The following is a 17,155-nucleotide window of genomic DNA, read 5'->3' as shown; positions in this document are numbered from 1 at the left end:
ACTTCTGTACTTATGAGTATTTCATCTATAGCTATGATTATATGTGTCATGGTCAATTGAAATGGGTCAAGGTGAGCAACCTTAAGTATGATTACTCTCTTTTCTCACTTTTTGGTAATGCATATGGAAATATTGCCATGGAGACACAGTTATGACATGTCATGAAACACTATGTAGCTAAAAAAAATTTGCTGGGAATAGATAACAAAGCTTTATTAGAGTTGGATGACTTGGATCCCATTACCATGAACCTGTTACTATACGTTTAAAGAGATTCATTTGGTCAGGATTTCCTTATCCTGAATATACATATGGTGAAAGGAATGTTAAAGATAGCAATGTCTTCTATTGATCTCTTAATAATTAGAATTTTCTTCTTTTTTTTTTTTTTTTTTTGAACTGAGGTTCATCCGGGCCAGCTTGCGCGCACCACGATTTACTTCCTCAGGGGGGTGAGCTTTTATATTAATGCCGCCAAGTGGGTGCGAACCAAGACCTCCCCTAGAGAAGCTGGGTCTTTAACCGCTTTAACATACCACCTTTGGCAATTTCCCTCTTTTCTTGAGCATAACCTATTCATGCTTGCATTCTTATCCTAATGATGGATGTTTTGCTGTTCTTATGATTGTTTCATTGTCCATCTCAATGAACGATTTTCTTAGGGAAGTTCATATGATTTGTGGAATCGAATCATTAAAAATAATGATGAAATGATTTCCTATCAATCCCTCATTTGCCCCCAAAAAAATCATAACTCAACAGTAACATATTACATTACTAGATTAAATGCTCTGCACCAAACTTTTGAAGTTAAATACATAGACCTCTAAACAGGACTATTTGACGTTTACAGAACATTTGAAACCTGAAGCTTGAAGCAATTAGTATAAAACTTTTTACACACATTGAAACCTTCTGATCTATGGAAACCCAAAACCAAACTAAGATTTTGTGAATGACAAAGAAAACAGCAGTCTTTAACTGATTCGAAATTCTCCACTAGCATGCACCTGCTTAACTCTCTTGTCATACTCATCTTCTTCTTCTTCCTCTTCCACACCTTCTTCATCTTCTACCTTGCCATCCTCCTCATCTTCCTCATCGCCCCATCCAAAGCCCCCAATAGACTTCGAGACCGGTGGTGGCTTTCTTGCTTCTCCGAGTATTTTCATTACTTCTTCTACAGTTTGGAGGGAATAGCTTGGGTTGTTTGGGCCATCCCTCTGATAATAGAGGGCTTGAGCAGTTTCTGTTAGCTCCCTTGGCAAGTTCTTTAAGAACCATGGATGGCTCTTGATTTCCTTGATCGTAATCCGCTGCAAATTCATAAAACAAGAAATTTTAAAAAAATATCTATGATCACCGAAGCAGCGATATAACTAACTATGCCCGAGAGATACTCTTGACAACTGAATTCATTCTTATTAATGTTTTCGCACCAAAAAGAAAAGGCTGACATCTAACTTGAATGATCAAGCAGGAGAGTCCAACCTTCTGTTGAAATTAGCCAAATCATAAGAAAAATGAGTATCGTGGCCCCTTCAATCTAGAGGACAGAGCAAAGGTTCATGCATTCAGATACTAAAGTGAATAAGAGTGGTCAACCCAGTATCAGTCAGGATTCTGAGACGGTAATCTCTATTAAAATGATTTACCCACTGCAGAAGGCTACCATCACTACAGAGCCTAGGGAGGGTTAACAATGTATGCAGCCTTACCACTGCTTTCACAGAGAGGATGACTAAATGTTTCCTTCGAAGAAAAAATACATATCAAAATACATATCACTCGAGGATCTACTAATGAACTTTCTTGCACTTCTTCAAGATTTTGTCATTTCTATATACTAGCATAGTTGCAGCATGTTTCAAGCGTTGAAATGACACATACCCTTCAACTACGTATTCCATGGGATTGTTCAGGATATTGCAGCCTAGGCTCTTGTACAAGACAATGAAAAAAAACTTCGAATGAGATTTATCCTGTAAAACCCTGATGGCTTCCCTAACCTACCCCAATCTGAATTCTAACATGAAAAGAAAGAAAACTTAGCCTAGAGACCCCTTTCCTAAAATCTGCTGAAAATAAATAGTCATAAAGCATATAAATTTCCTCCTCGTGCACAGTAAGAGGACCTGATCAGCAGACATACAAAACCTAGACTGAGCACCAGTGTGCAATTAAGTAGCTTATCTGCATCCTGATGCTATACCGCCATGGGACCAACTCAGCACAGCACAAGCTGTAACACCATGCTGTATCAATAATGGTCAGTCAATGTACTTCCTGTTATGTTCTTCATTCGGAAACACCTGAAGACATCGCTAAGGAAGTTCTATAAGGTGATTGTATCCAAGCAAAATATAAAGTCACATCAGTGAGCAAAAACACATGAAGAATCAGCTTCGGAGGGGTTTGGACTGGCAACCATCTAATACAGTTTGACCCACCTCAGCCATAACTTATGCAAAGTGCAGAAAGGAAAAGCATAGGTGTGAAAATGAGGAATCATGATGATTCTCTCCAACTAGGATGACACACAAAAAGCTAATCATAGTGAAGGATAAAAATGTGCAAAAGAATTTATCCGATGAACATCTTCATATCATATCCTATGAATCCCCTGGTTATCAACTGACAAGTCAATGCACCCAAATACCCTAGTAACCACCTGAGCCTGGAACAATAAGTACCTAGGGAAGCAAAAACAAGAAATCGTGAAACTAATGCTAAGAGCCTAACTTCCTGAACTACAATGACCACAAATGTCCATCCATAAACAGAAAACAATATCCATGACTACCCCACCTAATCTCTTTTAAGTGAAACATCTCTTCTTTCTTCCCTTTCTTTGTCATATCCTTACCCAAAAACTACTAAAATTAATATCTCATCCACCATTAAAATAAATGCTTCCATATGACCACTATAATAGTCCTGATTTCTTTGAAGTTGGGTCATATAAACCCACTGTTCAGCACACTTGCAAGCAGAATTATGCAAATTGATGCTGCATGGTACTTCTAATTAAGGTTTCAAAAGACCATTAGATTAACAATTAAACTGCAATTGGATATTTAGAATCCTTGACCTTTTTGTCTTTTACTCCCCCCCCCCCCAATTAGTGGGCAAGCCTAGATGCAACAGCCAAGTTGTGCCATTGCAACAAGCTCAAGTTCGATACAAAACTTGGATACAGCATCCCCTGCAAAGCAAGGAGGAAAGGCACCTACATTTGCCCCAACTAGACCCTTCAGTAACAGGAGCCTCATGCGCTGGATGCTGTCCCGCCGCCCAAAAAAGGGAAGAAGAAAAGAAAACATTTTACAGGGCCTAACAGTCCAACCTCTTTTGAGAAATCTTTGCTTAAATATTGATAAGCAATGAATCTTATGTTCAAGTACCTCTATGATGGAAATATGTGCTAATTGATGAAATCTATCTCACAATACAGGCAGAATATTATACTTCAGGTGAAATACTAAGATGGTTTGAACAATACGTACCTTGGATGAGTTAGCGACAAATATACGAGAAAGAAGATGCTTGCAATCCTGAGATACATGAACATAGTCTGGGATTTTGTATTGAACAGACATTATCCTCTGCAAAGAAATATCAGAACAGAAATATAAATGACTTGAAGAAAAGGGAAGCATGAATAGGTAGAAATTCTCAAAAAAAGAGAGATACTAACCCCAATGGTTTTCCTGAAATTTTTGGGGTCATCTTGGTCTTCAAAAGGATAAGCTCCAACCAACATAACGTAGAGAGTAACTCCACATGACCATACATCTGCCATCTAAATGATGCCCACAAAAGGAAAATAAAAATAAAACAAATAAACTGAACGGTACATGCAAATGATCTGATATAAGAAATAAAGTTGGACACGCATGTGCTTAGGTAAACGAACATTCATGGGTACAGGTCAGCTCATAAATAAATAAACTGAACATTCATGATTTTTCCCACCACTGCAAATCAAATAAATGATGGTTCAGATTGACGGAGAAGGAGCCACCCTAATCACCAGAGGAAGAAAAAATGAAATCTGCAAAGAATGGAACTTAAATAGAACATAACTCTTTTATCTAGTTAAACCCTTCTCTGGCTATCCACAATCTTTAAAGAATACAGCTCAGATGATATGCGAAGGCACTAGGTTTACTACAAGTTTAATGTTTCTGAATCAAGTACTTCAGTAAAAAAAGATTAAATCAACAGTAAATTTGGAATCTAATACTGTGCAACACAGCATAAAGGTTTGACATGATATCCATTTTGAAATATACAAACGCTTCAGAAACTGCCCCAGTTCTGGTTCAGCAGAAATTGAGAGGTGAACCTTTCAATATGCGAGATTTAGGTTCTCATTGTCAAGAGAACCAAAATCAAGGGCTCTCTTCCTGAAAACAGATAAGATTTCCAGTTCAGTCTAGTTGATAGTATATACCGTAACAGTTTAGATACCTCTGAGCACCTTGGGTATGGGTTGGTGGGAAGAATTAGAATTCACACTTCCACACAATATCAGCCATTCTTTCATCAGAAGTCAGGAGTAATGGTTTTAAGAATCAATATCAGATACAAGGTCTGTAGAATAAACATCTCTATTCCAGCTATTCAAGGGTGACTGAATTCTAGGATTTTGGGACTGAATCGGTACATTTTCATATCTGAGGGCCAATTTCATGAAGATTTGCATTTCTATCTTCAATTATCAAAATTTCCAAAGGTCTACATATTGATCAAGTACTTGGATTGGATTATATGTCAACAAATCCAAGTCCAGATCCACAAAATGACTGCACCAAAACACGCAATCAGAATATAGACAATGACACAATCCAAAATTATTCACAAATGCGGGTGTCAACTTAACATCATAGTGAGTGTTTATCTGTACACCAAGAGTAGGAAATCCACCATACACCTCATATATACAGAAAAAATGCAGGTACAGGTCAGCTCATAAATATGTTTGAATTATTTTTATTCAACTTTTTCCACCACTGCAACTTAAATAAATGATGGTTCAGATTGATGGACAAGGAACCACCCCAATCACCTGAAGAAGAAAAAATGACTGCTAAGAGTAGAACTTAACAAGCACATGATTCTTTTAACTGGTTACCACCCTTATCCAGCGGCCACAATCTTCAAAGAACAAAGCTCACAGGGTTATCATCAATTTAAGAGAGGGACCTTCATGGTCAAGAATTGGGACAATCATATCAAATGGTATAGAAAAGAACTAGGTTTACTACATGTTTCTGAATCTAGTAGTTCAGTGGTACAAAGTTCAGGTTATCACACTACTTGAGATCCACCACTAGAAAAGATTAGATCAGCAGAGCATTAGGATCTAATACTGTGCAACACAGCATAAAGAGTTGAAATGAAATCCATTTTGATGAATAAAGAGGCTTCAGTAACAACCCTAGTTCTAGTTCAGCTGAAATTGAGAGTTGAACCTTTCAATATGCAATATTTAGGTTTAGGTTCTAATTGTCAAGAAAACCAAAATCAAGGGCTCTCTTCCTAAAAACAGACAAGATTTTCATGCAGTCTAGTTTGATAATTAACCCTGAAACAATCTAGATACCTTCAAGCACCTTGGATATGGATTAGTGGAAAGAATCAGAAATTACACTTCCAAATAATCTCAACCATTCTTTCATCAGAAATTAGGAGCAAGCTCATTAAGAATCAATATTAGGTACCAGGTCTGTCAAGTATTTGAACAAACCCATAATCCAGCCATTCCAGGGTGACTGACTTTAGGATTTTGGGACTGAATGGTTATGTTTTCAATATCCTTCAAGTCTGAAGTCCTTGATTAAACGGGCTCTTTCCTTGAGCTATGTCAATCAAGAGTTGCTGTTCTGTCTTCATTGATCATAATTCCAAAAAGTCTACTTATTGATCAAGCCCTTGGTAATCTAAACCCAGATCCAAATCCCCAAATTGACAGGTCCGAAACATGCAATCAGAATCTAGACGATGACCACAATCCAAAATCGTCCAGAAAGTATGGGTGTCAGCTAAACATCATAGATTTCACAAAAGCAGAATAGTAGGCCCCGCCTAAGAGGAGAAAATTTTTTTGGTAAAAAAGAAAAGAAACTTTAAAGGATTAGAGAAAATGAACGTGCACCTTGCCATCATACTCTCTCCGGGAAAGAACCTCCGGCGCAATATATGCCGGAGTTCCGACAGTTGATTTGGGTCTTGAATGCAACAGAGATGACTGCACAGAGATTCAGAAGTTTTCAAATTCAGAAATCCTCAAAAGAGGAAATCAAAATTTTCAAATTAAATTAGGTCTTCTTTTAAGATGGTAATAGTTAGCAGTGATCATTTTTCAAATTTACTTACCTTGGAGTACCCAAAATCACATATTTTCAGGCGAGGAGCTGGACTTCCATCCAATAGAGTGTTCTCGAGCTTCAAGTCTCGATGACAGATTTGCTTGAAAGTCGAGAGAAGACAATTTAATTGAGGGTGACAGAGAGGTTATATCGAAATTCAGAATCTCTTTAAGGAATTCGAATCTATTTACCATAGCATGACAGAAACTGACACCTGAGATAAGTTGCTGAAAGAAATATCTGGCCTGAAAATGTCAAAAAGAGAATAATCAAATTACTTGCAAATGATGAAAAAGAAGAAACTCAGAACGAAGAAACCAGAGAAGTAATAAACCTCGTCCTCACTGAATCTTCCAGCGGCGCAGATTCGGTCGAAGAGCTCTCCACCTGCGGCATATTCCATGACGATGGCGAGATGGGTCGGTGTCAAAACAACCTGATAAATCAAAAACCCTAAGTATAGCCACTGACGTTAAGGGCAAAGAGATATTAAAGCTCGATATTGAGCAAATTATATAAAAAAGAACGAAAATTTACCTCCTTGAATCGAATTATGTTCGGGTGTCGAAGTGCTCTGTGGTTTATGATCTCTCTCGCCACATTTTCGTCGATCTTCCAACACAGAAAAACGAAAATTTGAATCTGAGTTTGATCCATACGAAACAAAATCGACCTTGAATCAAATTACAATAACAAGAACCTTCATGTGGAAAACAACAAACCTTGTGTCCACGCTCGATGTATTTCATGGCGACAAGTTCTTTAGTTTCCTTGTTCCTCATAAGCTTCGCTACACCGAAATTCCCAGAACCAATATCTTTTACAAGCTCGTACTTATCCATCTTTTTGCCGCTTCTCTCCTCCTCAATTCCTCAGATTTCTGATAACCCACCAACCAAGATCTTCAATTTAACAACCGATTAAAAGTTTTAGCTACTCTTCATGCCCAATTGCGAGCTCAGTGACTTGCAGAGTCGGCAGAGAAGGACCGATGACGAAATCGAAAACGACAGTTGGGGTTCTTAACAGAAGACACGTGAGACAACCATTACAGAAAAATTTAAAAATTGGGTATTACGATCTTTACTGCTAGCTTGCATCCAATAGGTTTTCCATTAAATTTTTATTCTTATGGTGAGAGTCTGGATTCCGATCTCCAAAATCGCCGTGGTGTAAGGAGAAAATGAAAGACAAAAACACGGGATGTTTGACCTTTCTGAACCTTAAATTCGTTTGGTTCGAGGAGCTCTTTCTGGAAAAAGCTGTAACTTTTTTAACGATTGATTGAAACTTAAAAAGTGAAGAAGAATTGCAAAGGATGGGAGAGATTTGAAGAAAGGAAGGAGTAGAACGAGAGGCAATCAAAGAGAAATCTTTCCTTCTCAGCACCTTTGTTTGAGAAGGAAGAGAGAGAGAGAGAGAGAGAGAGAGAGAGTATTCAGAGATGGTGCTGGGATGGTACACGGAGTATTAGAAAATGTTAAAACGGAAGCCTTGAGATACCCACATCACGTGGTGGACACATGCGTGATGGATTGTGCACTCTGGATCATGTTCATCATCTTCATTTTTTCCTTTTTTGGTATTAAGATCATCTTCTTCTTAATTTTTTATTTTTTTGGGTTCATTTTCTTAAATGATGCCAGAGAGAATTAATATTTTTTTTTAATGTCTGAACGATAAAATAAATCTCGGCCTATACTTTCCCCTGTATTCCATAGCTGATAATTGTTGGAAGGATTCTGATTCTTTTCACGCAGAATCCGGCTAGGTTTGAAATTTAAGAATTTAACAACTTTGGTAAATATTTGAGTAAAAAATCTAGAAAAAATAGTCACATATCATAGGTAAAAGGGTAAATATCACTTACCTCCCCTCTTATCTGGACAAATAGCACTTACACCCCCTCTTAATTGGATAATATCACTTACCTCCCCTCTTACCTAGTAAATATATCAAACACCTCCCCCTCTGTTAACTTTTTCAGTTAAATTTAATTTTTACCGTTAAATATTTTTCTAAAACCCCAAACTACCCTTGGCTAAAAATATATTTTTTTATTTTAAACTTTAAATTACCGTAATCACCCTAGCGTTAAAATACTAAATTACATTCAATTAAAATAATTTTTAAAAACCAAGTTACAATCCAAATTATCTTTAATTATTAAAAGTTCAATATACTTTTTTTTTTAATTATCAAACAATTTAAAAAAAAAACCCATAGTACTGGTTTAATTTTATTAACATACCCTGTCTTTTTTTATTGCATTTTTTATTTTAATTGATTGTAGTACGTTTTTTTTTTTAAATTGTTTGATAAATTTCTTTAAAAAAAAAAAGGTATGTTAGGCTTTTAATAATTAAAGATAATTTAGGTTTTAACTATGGTGTTTTGGTTTTTAATAATTATTTTAATTGAGGATAATTTAGTAGTTTAATTGTTAGGGTGATTACGGTAATTTAGGGTTTAAAATACAAAAATATTTTTAGCCAAGGGTAGTTTGGGGTTTTAGAAAAATATTTAACAGTAAAAATTAAATTTAATTGAGAAACTTACCAGAGGGGAGGTGTTTGATATGTTTGCTAGGTAAGAGGGGAGGTAAGTGATATTATCCAACTAAGAGGGGGTCTAAGTGCTATTTGTCCAGCTAAGAGGGGAGGTAAGTGATATTTACCCTAGGTAAAATTTGTAAAAACAAGAATAATAAATCTAAATAAGTAACTTAATTGGATAATATTCAGTAAGAAAAGGGTATACCATATCCGCATCCTATTGATAATAGGACGGATTCGAATACCTCTAAATGACGGATGCGAATTCGGAAGCAGATTTCAGTTATCCATTTACACCCCTATTCAAAACCCTAGCGTGACCCTAAGTGCCATTGCCCAAACTTGACTTCAACCGTTATTCTCAGAGGGGGTTGACGCGTAAGTTAGAAACTTGACCCTGGCTAACTCCTTTAAAAACAAAATGAGGGAACTTGACTCTAACCTTGACTTTCTAAAATAAAAATAATCTACAAGATGGTAGGGTTGGATGTAATATTAATCAGACATTCAATCATGACCTATCCCTATTCTTAATCAGGGCTATCTTAACTAGTTCTTAGCGCACCCTTAGGCCAATTTGAAACTTAAATCCTATTTAGCCTTAGAGTAGAGTTAGCAAATTAGGGTAGGTTCAGCTCATTAGGACTAAACTTGCACTACTTAGTAAGATCACTTTCTAGTTACCAAAAGAAAAAGAAAGTTAAAAAACGTGTAAGATCACTTTCCATCCTGTTAGGGACTGAAAGTTACTTTATTTTGCAAGAATAGATAAAATGAATTTTTATTATGGATCATAGGGGAGTTTTTTGAGGGGATTCACAAAAGATGTGTGATTTAATGAAGTTCTAGAAGCTGAACTCTTAGCGTTGAAGGAAGGATTGGACATTGCTTTCAATATGGGGCGTGATCTATTAAAATGGAATCTATTGAAAGCTATCCTGCTTCTTCACCTTCAATTGAAGATCTATAAAAAGTTTGGAAACATTATTAATGATATCCATCAAATATTGTCAATGTATGGTTGGTAGAGTGGTAAGATCTATTTCTTAGTGGAGAGGTCATAGGTTTGACCCTTGCGGACGACAAGCATCCCCTGAAGATGCAATCAAGGTGCGCGCAAGCTGGCCCGAATGAACTTCAGATACCAAAAAAATGAAACCCATAATTTTGCTAACTCCAACAAAAGTTTTTTTTTTTTTTTTTGGGTAGAAAACAAACAAAAGTTTATTTGCCTCTCTAGTTCTTGGATTTGCGTTATTAGGATTGGGTTTCTCATTTTCCAATCTAAACGAAAAAAGAAGAGAGAGAGAGAGTTGCAAAGTAGCTGAAAACTGAGGGGCCAAGATTGAACTGGAAAAGACAAGTTTTGAAAGAATACTTGGAGAGTAAAATTTGAGTCCGGATCAGCGACCCGTACGGGGAGCACAAATGCTCCCCCACGCTTCCTGACCACACACATCAGTGGGGCCCACTGTAAAAAACACTTTTTAGAAAAAATTTTAAAAAAAAAATTTCACCAGTGGGACCCACTGATGTTTGTGATCAAGAAGCCATGGGGGAGCCGACGGGGAGAAGATCCGGATTCGTAAAATCTTACCCTTCTTTGTGGCTGGGGGAAACGGTAATCCTTCCCCATTTCTTCTTGTGGCAGTATTCAATGAAAAGATTTCCATCCCATTTGCAATAATTTAAATCCCATTCAAAACTAGTTTTTTTCAACCCCATCAAATCCTTGTCTGCCAACACAAAGCATTACAAAACCGTATGAAATCGAAACCGACAGTTGAGCCTGTTAACAGAAGACACGTGAGATAACCATTACAAAAATTTTTTAAGTATTACAGTGTTTCTTGCTAGCTTGCAAGCCTTGCATCCAATAGGCTTTTCATTAATTTTTTTTCTTTACTTCTGAGACTCTGATTCCGATCTGAGTGGACAAAAAACTGGGATGTTTGACCTTTTTAAATCTTGGTTTGGTTCGAGCAAGGTTTAAAGTATCATACGATTCTATACGATACAAGTCGATACGTATCTATATTTGTTCCAATCGATACGATATATCTTAATACGTTTCTCCATTGAATTATACTAAAATACATTAGCTAGAGCGAAACAATACTCGATACAGGACGATACGTCTCTTAAAATCACCTGACCGATACGATACTCGATACCGATATTTTAAAGCTGGTACTTTTGTATTGATTGAAGGAAACTTTCAAACGTGAAGAATAATTGCATAGATACAGGGGTGACTTGAAAAAAGGAAGGAATAGAACGAGAGGCAATTTAAAAATAATCTTTCTCAGCATTTTTGTTTGGGAAGAAGAGAGAGAGAGATTTCCAGAGATGATGCTAGGATAGTACATGGAGTATTAGAATATGTTAAAACGGATGCTTTTAGATATCCACATCACTTGGCATGTGATGGATGGTAAATCTTAGATCATGTTCATTTTTTTTTAACATACGATTTTGAATATCAAAGATGAAGATATTACATATGTCATCTCCAAGAGGCAAACTCACAACCTCTTCCTCTTATTCATCTTTCTAAATGATGCTAAAGATACATTAAATATTCTTAATCAAATTAGATATTTTTTTATATCATGATATCTGTTGTTGGATTAGGTGTTTTTTCTTCCTGTGAGGATAGAAGGTAGTATTCTGTTCCATCACATACTAAAGACAGGGGTTCATATTCAATGTATTTAAAGATGAACTCTCTTCTTAAATGTTTGGAATAAGAGAAGAGTTTGAGAAAAGTACAATTCTCTACACATACAGGTAGAAGATTTCAATTCTAAGTTTTTTTTCATTGTCATCCTTCCATTCTATTTTGTTATATTCTTTGAATGAGTCCCTACTTGACATGTGTTTTTAAATATAAATTTCTCTAAATTATAGATTTAAAGCATGTTATAAAACAACATCTACAGAGTAAAATTCTATTTTAAATTGTAAACTCATAATTATTTTGAAAAGAATAAATATCAAACCTAGCACCAAAATGCTTTGAAATTAGATGGCTTTCATTTTGGACTAGTTTGGTGATATATTTGACAAAATAGTTAGGTTATGAAATTGAAATTGCTTTGATTATCTTAAAACAAAATATTCGGTATCAAATACCTAATTTTAATAGGAAATCTAAAGGATTTGGCATTCACTTTCACTCTATTAGGAGAAGCTAATGATATTATGCCTTGCACTTCTCCAATGCGTAGAGATACAAAATGAGGCAACTAGACGGAATTCATAGGGTCTCATATGGTGTATTTCACTAACAATTTGAATACTTTATGTGTTTTACATATATTCATGTATGTGAAGATTATTCTAATTTCAAAATTACATCATGGGTAATATCAAGAGAATACGATTTATAACTTAAAATATTGAGATCTATTTTGTTGAGTTACGAACAAGATCCAATGTCTTAACCATAACGTGCATGACTCACAAAACCAAATCTAAGATAGGAGGAAACATAAGTCAATTTGCTATGTTCAAATCCTCTTTCTCCCCAATATTAGATCATATCAATTTATATAAATAAGAACAGATCGAAGTCAATTACATATTAATAAAATAAAATTTTGTGTATTTTGTTAGCATCTAAGTTAGATTTGGATTTATCAAGATGGCCAAGTCAGTTGAAGGTATGACTATTTGACCGTTTTCTACTCCTTGATTCAATGATTGTATTTTTATAGCCGGGCTAAATAAACTTGGCTACTATAGAAAGAAGAAAAAATATATATAAGCAAGATTTATTGAATATTTAAAATTTATAACACAATTTGAGAAGAATAAAAAAAAAAAGCGTTTAAAAAAAAATCATATAAATTATTCCAACTTATATATTCATACCAAAAATAGCATTTAATAGATTCCCAATTCCCCATAAAACCTCGTGAAGATGTGTGGATCATGCGAGAAAACCGTAATTTGGAAACGTAAAAGTCTAATCAGAGAGAAAGTCAAATGACAAAACGAGTTGACTTTGGATTTAAGTCGGCATCATGAGAATCCCATTTGAATGGTCAGATTTGAAAGTCAAAGGAATATTTGTCAAAGACCACAAGGCATTTCATTTGTACACGTCACTAATGTAACGTTAATACGTAGAATCAATCACGTGGGATCAAATGTCACCTGCCTCACTCAGTCACTCCCATTTCATGTGAGCCAGTCATATATGTAGGAGCCGTGATTTTATGCGAGCCGCGTGAGCCGAGCATTATTCAATATATAAAAGGAATCCGTGGAAACAGCGGTGCGATCTTTTTAAAGGCTTTCCGTTGTTGTCGACGCATTGGGATTGGGATGGATGGGACCCACATGTGTTGTTGGGGGACCCACAAAGTGACTGGACAAGTTGTTATCTGTGTTCATCACTTTCGAATATCGGGAAAGATCAACATTTTTTTTCATTTTTTTTATTTTTGTGTGCTTTTGTCGTCTTACTTTTTATGTCGGTGAAACTTGAAGGAATAGAAAACACCAAACGGTGATTGGACGGATTCGAACTTGGAAGGAAGAGACACGTGGGCTTTTGGCTTCTCTTCTTATCTTGGTTGTCGCTATTATTAGTTCCTGATATACATACATACATACATATATACGAGTCGGGTAGTCACCCATTCGGGGTAGCAGAGACTGCTTCCCGATGGCTTCCCAACCACACAAACACGTGGGGTCCACAGGTAAAAATTTAAATTTTTTTTTAAAAATTTTTTTAAAAGGTATTTTTCACCTGTGGGCCCCATGTGTTTGTGTGGTTGGGAAGCCATCGGGGAGCAGTCTGTTCTCCCCCGACGGGGTGAGGATCCGGACTCACATACATACCCGATAAATGAAGGATAGCGCATTGACCGATGACACGTCGTCAAAAAATGTCAAAATCAAGGGTTGAACCCATGACCTCTTCATTGAGAAATATGAATCTTATTACTTCTCAATCCTGCATTGACAAAACCACTAATTTTTTTTTGGAGAAAATGAGACTTTATATTAATAGAAATAAATAAAATACAAACAATAATACAGGCTTAGGTTCTAAATAACCTACGACCCTGTTGCTCTTCTACAACATATTGAGAGAGCTGAGCAAGCAAAGAGAGAGGATCCAACAAGATTTCTTGGTCCGACGTTGCCAATCCGGCTAAAAAATCCGCACACCTATTAGTCTCCCTAACACCATGCACCAAAATATACTCCTGAAACAAGGATCTCAAGTGAAGAATATCCTCAACAATGTGGGCGGTAAGTACCCAGTAAAGTCCTAATTGCCACTTCGGAGTTTGAATGCACCAAAACCTTATTGCAGCAGTATTGCTGCGCAAATTGCAAGCCACACCGAATTGCAAGCATCTCAGCATGAAAAACACCCACATTAGCACAACCACCAGAACAAGCAAAAATAACATCACCTCTACAATTTCGAGCCATAGCACCATACGTTTTTTTTTTTTTTTTTTTTTTTTTTTGAATCCGAAGAGTTTATATATAAGGTTGGGGAATATTACTAATATAGATGCCGCCAGATGGGTGCGAACCCATGACCTCCCCGTGGGAAGTTGGGCTTTTAACCGCTCTACTAATCCACCATAGCACCATACGTTTTTTTTTTTTGGAGAAAAGGAGACTTTATATTAATAGAAATAAATAAAATACACACAATAATACAGGATTATGTTCTAAAGAACCTACGACCCTGTCGCTCTTCTACAACATATTGAGAGAGCTGAGCAGGCAAAGAGAGAGGATCCAACAAAATTTCTTGGTCCGACATTGCCAATCTGGCTAAAAAATCCGCGCACCTATTAGTCTCCCTAACACCATGCACCAAAATATACTCCTGAAATTTGAAATAGAATAGAGAAAAAGTTTGAAAAAATAACTTGTTTATGAAATCATTAGAGTTATAGATAGAGTTTTGTGAAAAAACAAAAAAACAAAATCATATTTAAAACTTTTTCATAAAATATTTTCATTTACATATGGATTTTACATGTATATTTTTTCTACTTTTGTTTTACACTTTTACGGCTCCTCCTTGAAAATAAACGCGGTTGGTTTGAAGAATTTTAGGTGTTCTACTGCACATGAGCAAACATGAATCCTTAAATTATGAAAGATTGTCTCTCCATTATTCCATTCCACTTAAATAAACAAATTCAAGTTTTGGATTTTTGTGGAAAATTTTACCTCTTCCCACCATTATATTCAAGTTCACCTCAAATTCCTGAGGTATGATTGGTTTGAAGAAGAATTTGAAGTGGGATAGGAAAAAGTAAATTTTCTCAAAATTCTAAAACCATAATTATTTGATTCATTGAGGGTGGGAAAATGAACAATTGTTTGATGACATAGCATATCACCTTTCTCACTCCATCTTTTTTAGAAGTCCTACATTTTTGTTGGAATATGTGAAAATTTGATTAAATCGTAAAAGTGAGACTCATATTTTCAATTTATTCACAAAACCCTATTCTTTTCTTTTTCGTTCTCCCACCCCATTACCATTAAGGGTGTCAATTGGTACGGTTTCGGTAATTCGGTACGGTACCAACATTGAATACCGAAAATAGAACCGTACCGAATTTAAACAGTACGAGAAAAACAGTTTAAACATGGTATTTAGTGCGGTACAATTTTGATACGAATGAACTTATGTCACTGTTGTTATTAGTTCATTAAGATCCTAATGAAATTGTGATCAACCAATCAATAGAATTTGAAATTTACAGACATAAAACAAGTAAATCTAATTAACAAAGACAAAACAAGTAAATCCAAGAAGAGGAGTGAATGATAAAACGAAAAACTGAAATAGGGAATTAGAGATATGGTAAAGGTAAAGTGTTTTAATTGTAAAATTACAATTTATATCCCTTAATTTGGTACGGTTTCGGTACATACCGACGGTAAGTACCTAAAACCGGAACCGTACCGAAGAAATTCAGTTTCGGTACGTACCGTACCGAATTTTGAACGGTACGGTATGGTGCTGTTTTAGACGACGTGGTTCGATACGGTTTAACGGTTTCGGTACGCAATTGACACCCTTAATTACCATGGTTCACACCTGTTTAATTTTTCCATCCATTTTCATCTTGCAAACAAACAAAGCACTAACAAACGGTCTCCCATAAGGAAAACCGAAAAACGGACCAGCTTCAGGCTGGTGAACGTTCAGCGGGTTCACCCATGCTTCCTCTTTACCCCAACCTCCCAAACCACCACACCCCCCCCCCCCCCAAAAAAAAAAAAAAAAAACCCAAAAAAAATGTAAAGGGTCCTATGCTTCCTCCCTTTTTGTGCTGGAAAAATATAACACTGGACCCATAAGTTCAATAAATCTATATCTTTGAAGCCATGCCAGAGATGGATGTTCCTTGTAAAGTTGGTTCCATATGAACAACCAACCTAGCAGAACATGGCAGAAGTCCTTTTATGGGTGTCTTGGCTTCCTTGGTTGCCTTTGCAAAATTAAAAACCGTTGTTAGGTTTAGTTGGAGAGTCCCTTTTACTCTTTTAGGATGTAAAGCCAAATGGAATTAAAGAATCTTCAAAAGAGAATATGAAAAAAAAGGAAGGAAAAGGAAAGTTGTTTCTTTTCAACTATTAGATTCCATAAACTAAAACTTTCCTCTGCAATTCATGACTTTCTCCTTATAAATAAAATGTGTAATCATAGCTGAAGGATTTCTGAATCTCTTTGACCCACTACTTACCATATAAGAAAATAAAGCTCATAGCATAGAAAATTTTGAATAATCATAATCTAATGCTGCCCAAGATCCTTAAATCTCAATAAAAGAGATGCTAATTGCTAAATTAATAACTAAGAGTAGAATAAAGTAGTCAATCAAGATTACACAAAATTTGCTTCTGGAAGTGAGAATCTTTGGTTTGATTATGTAAGAAGATAGAAATATTGATGGGTTTCTACCAAAAATGGGCCCAAAAAGAGATAAGCTACAGATACAGCATGTACACATTTGTTGTTATGATTTACAAAAATCAGAGTCCTAAGCCAACTGATCTTGGACATGACTGGATTTGAAACAGTTTTTCTTATTTCTATATATTTTTATTATTTCTCACTGTTTCTCGGTGTTTAAATCATGTAGGTTGCATTTGTTTGCTGGAATAAAGGTGGGGTGGGAAAATTCTTGAAAAGAGTGTAGATTTCTTACTTTTCTTTTAAATCCC

The 17,155-nt window shown here is 35.8% G+C and overlaps 1 protein-coding gene across 1 annotated transcript; it reads right to left on the bottom strand.

The window, feature by feature from the left end:
- Positions 1 to 544: 544 nt before the first annotated feature.
- Positions 545 to 7,798, bottom strand: LOC149016513 (serine/threonine-protein kinase SRK2A-like). The gene is made up of 9 exons (XM_089154640.1): positions 7,097 to 7,798; positions 6,912 to 6,986; positions 6,709 to 6,810; positions 6,566 to 6,619; positions 6,382 to 6,474; positions 6,161 to 6,253; positions 3,698 to 3,802; positions 3,507 to 3,605; positions 545 to 1,316 (listed from the first exon to the last, which is right to left on the bottom strand). The coding sequence occupies exons 1-9, from the start codon at positions 7,214 to 7,216 to the stop codon at positions 978 to 980; spliced, it is 1,080 nt and encodes a 359-aa protein (XP_089010766.1). The 5' UTR covers positions 7,217 to 7,798; the 3' UTR covers positions 545 to 977.
- Positions 7,799 to 17,155: the final 9,357 nt, after the last annotated feature.

This window comes from Hakea prostrata, chromosome 5 (assembly GCF_041222555.1).
Source record: "Hakea prostrata isolate BN-2017 chromosome 5, UWA_Hpros_2, whole genome shotgun sequence".
Lineage (NCBI taxonomy): Eukaryota > Viridiplantae > Streptophyta > Magnoliopsida > Proteales > Proteaceae > Hakea > Hakea prostrata.
The sequence above is the reverse complement of the archived record's forward strand: the minus strand, read 5'-3'. Positions and strand labels throughout refer to the sequence as shown.

Coding starts and splice junctions, on each gene's coding strand:
- LOC149016513 (XM_089154640.1), bottom strand. CDS start 7,216: ATGGATAAGTACGAGCTTGTAAAAGATATTGGTTCTGGGAATTTCGGT. Junction 3,606..3,697: donor ATTTCAGGAAAACCATTGGG/GTTAGTATCTCT, acceptor ATTTCTTTGCAG/AGGATAATGTCTGTTCAATA. Junction 1,317..3,506: donor TTGTCGCTAACTCATCCAAG/GTACGTATTGTT, acceptor ATGAATTTGCAG/CGGATTACGATCAAGGAAAT.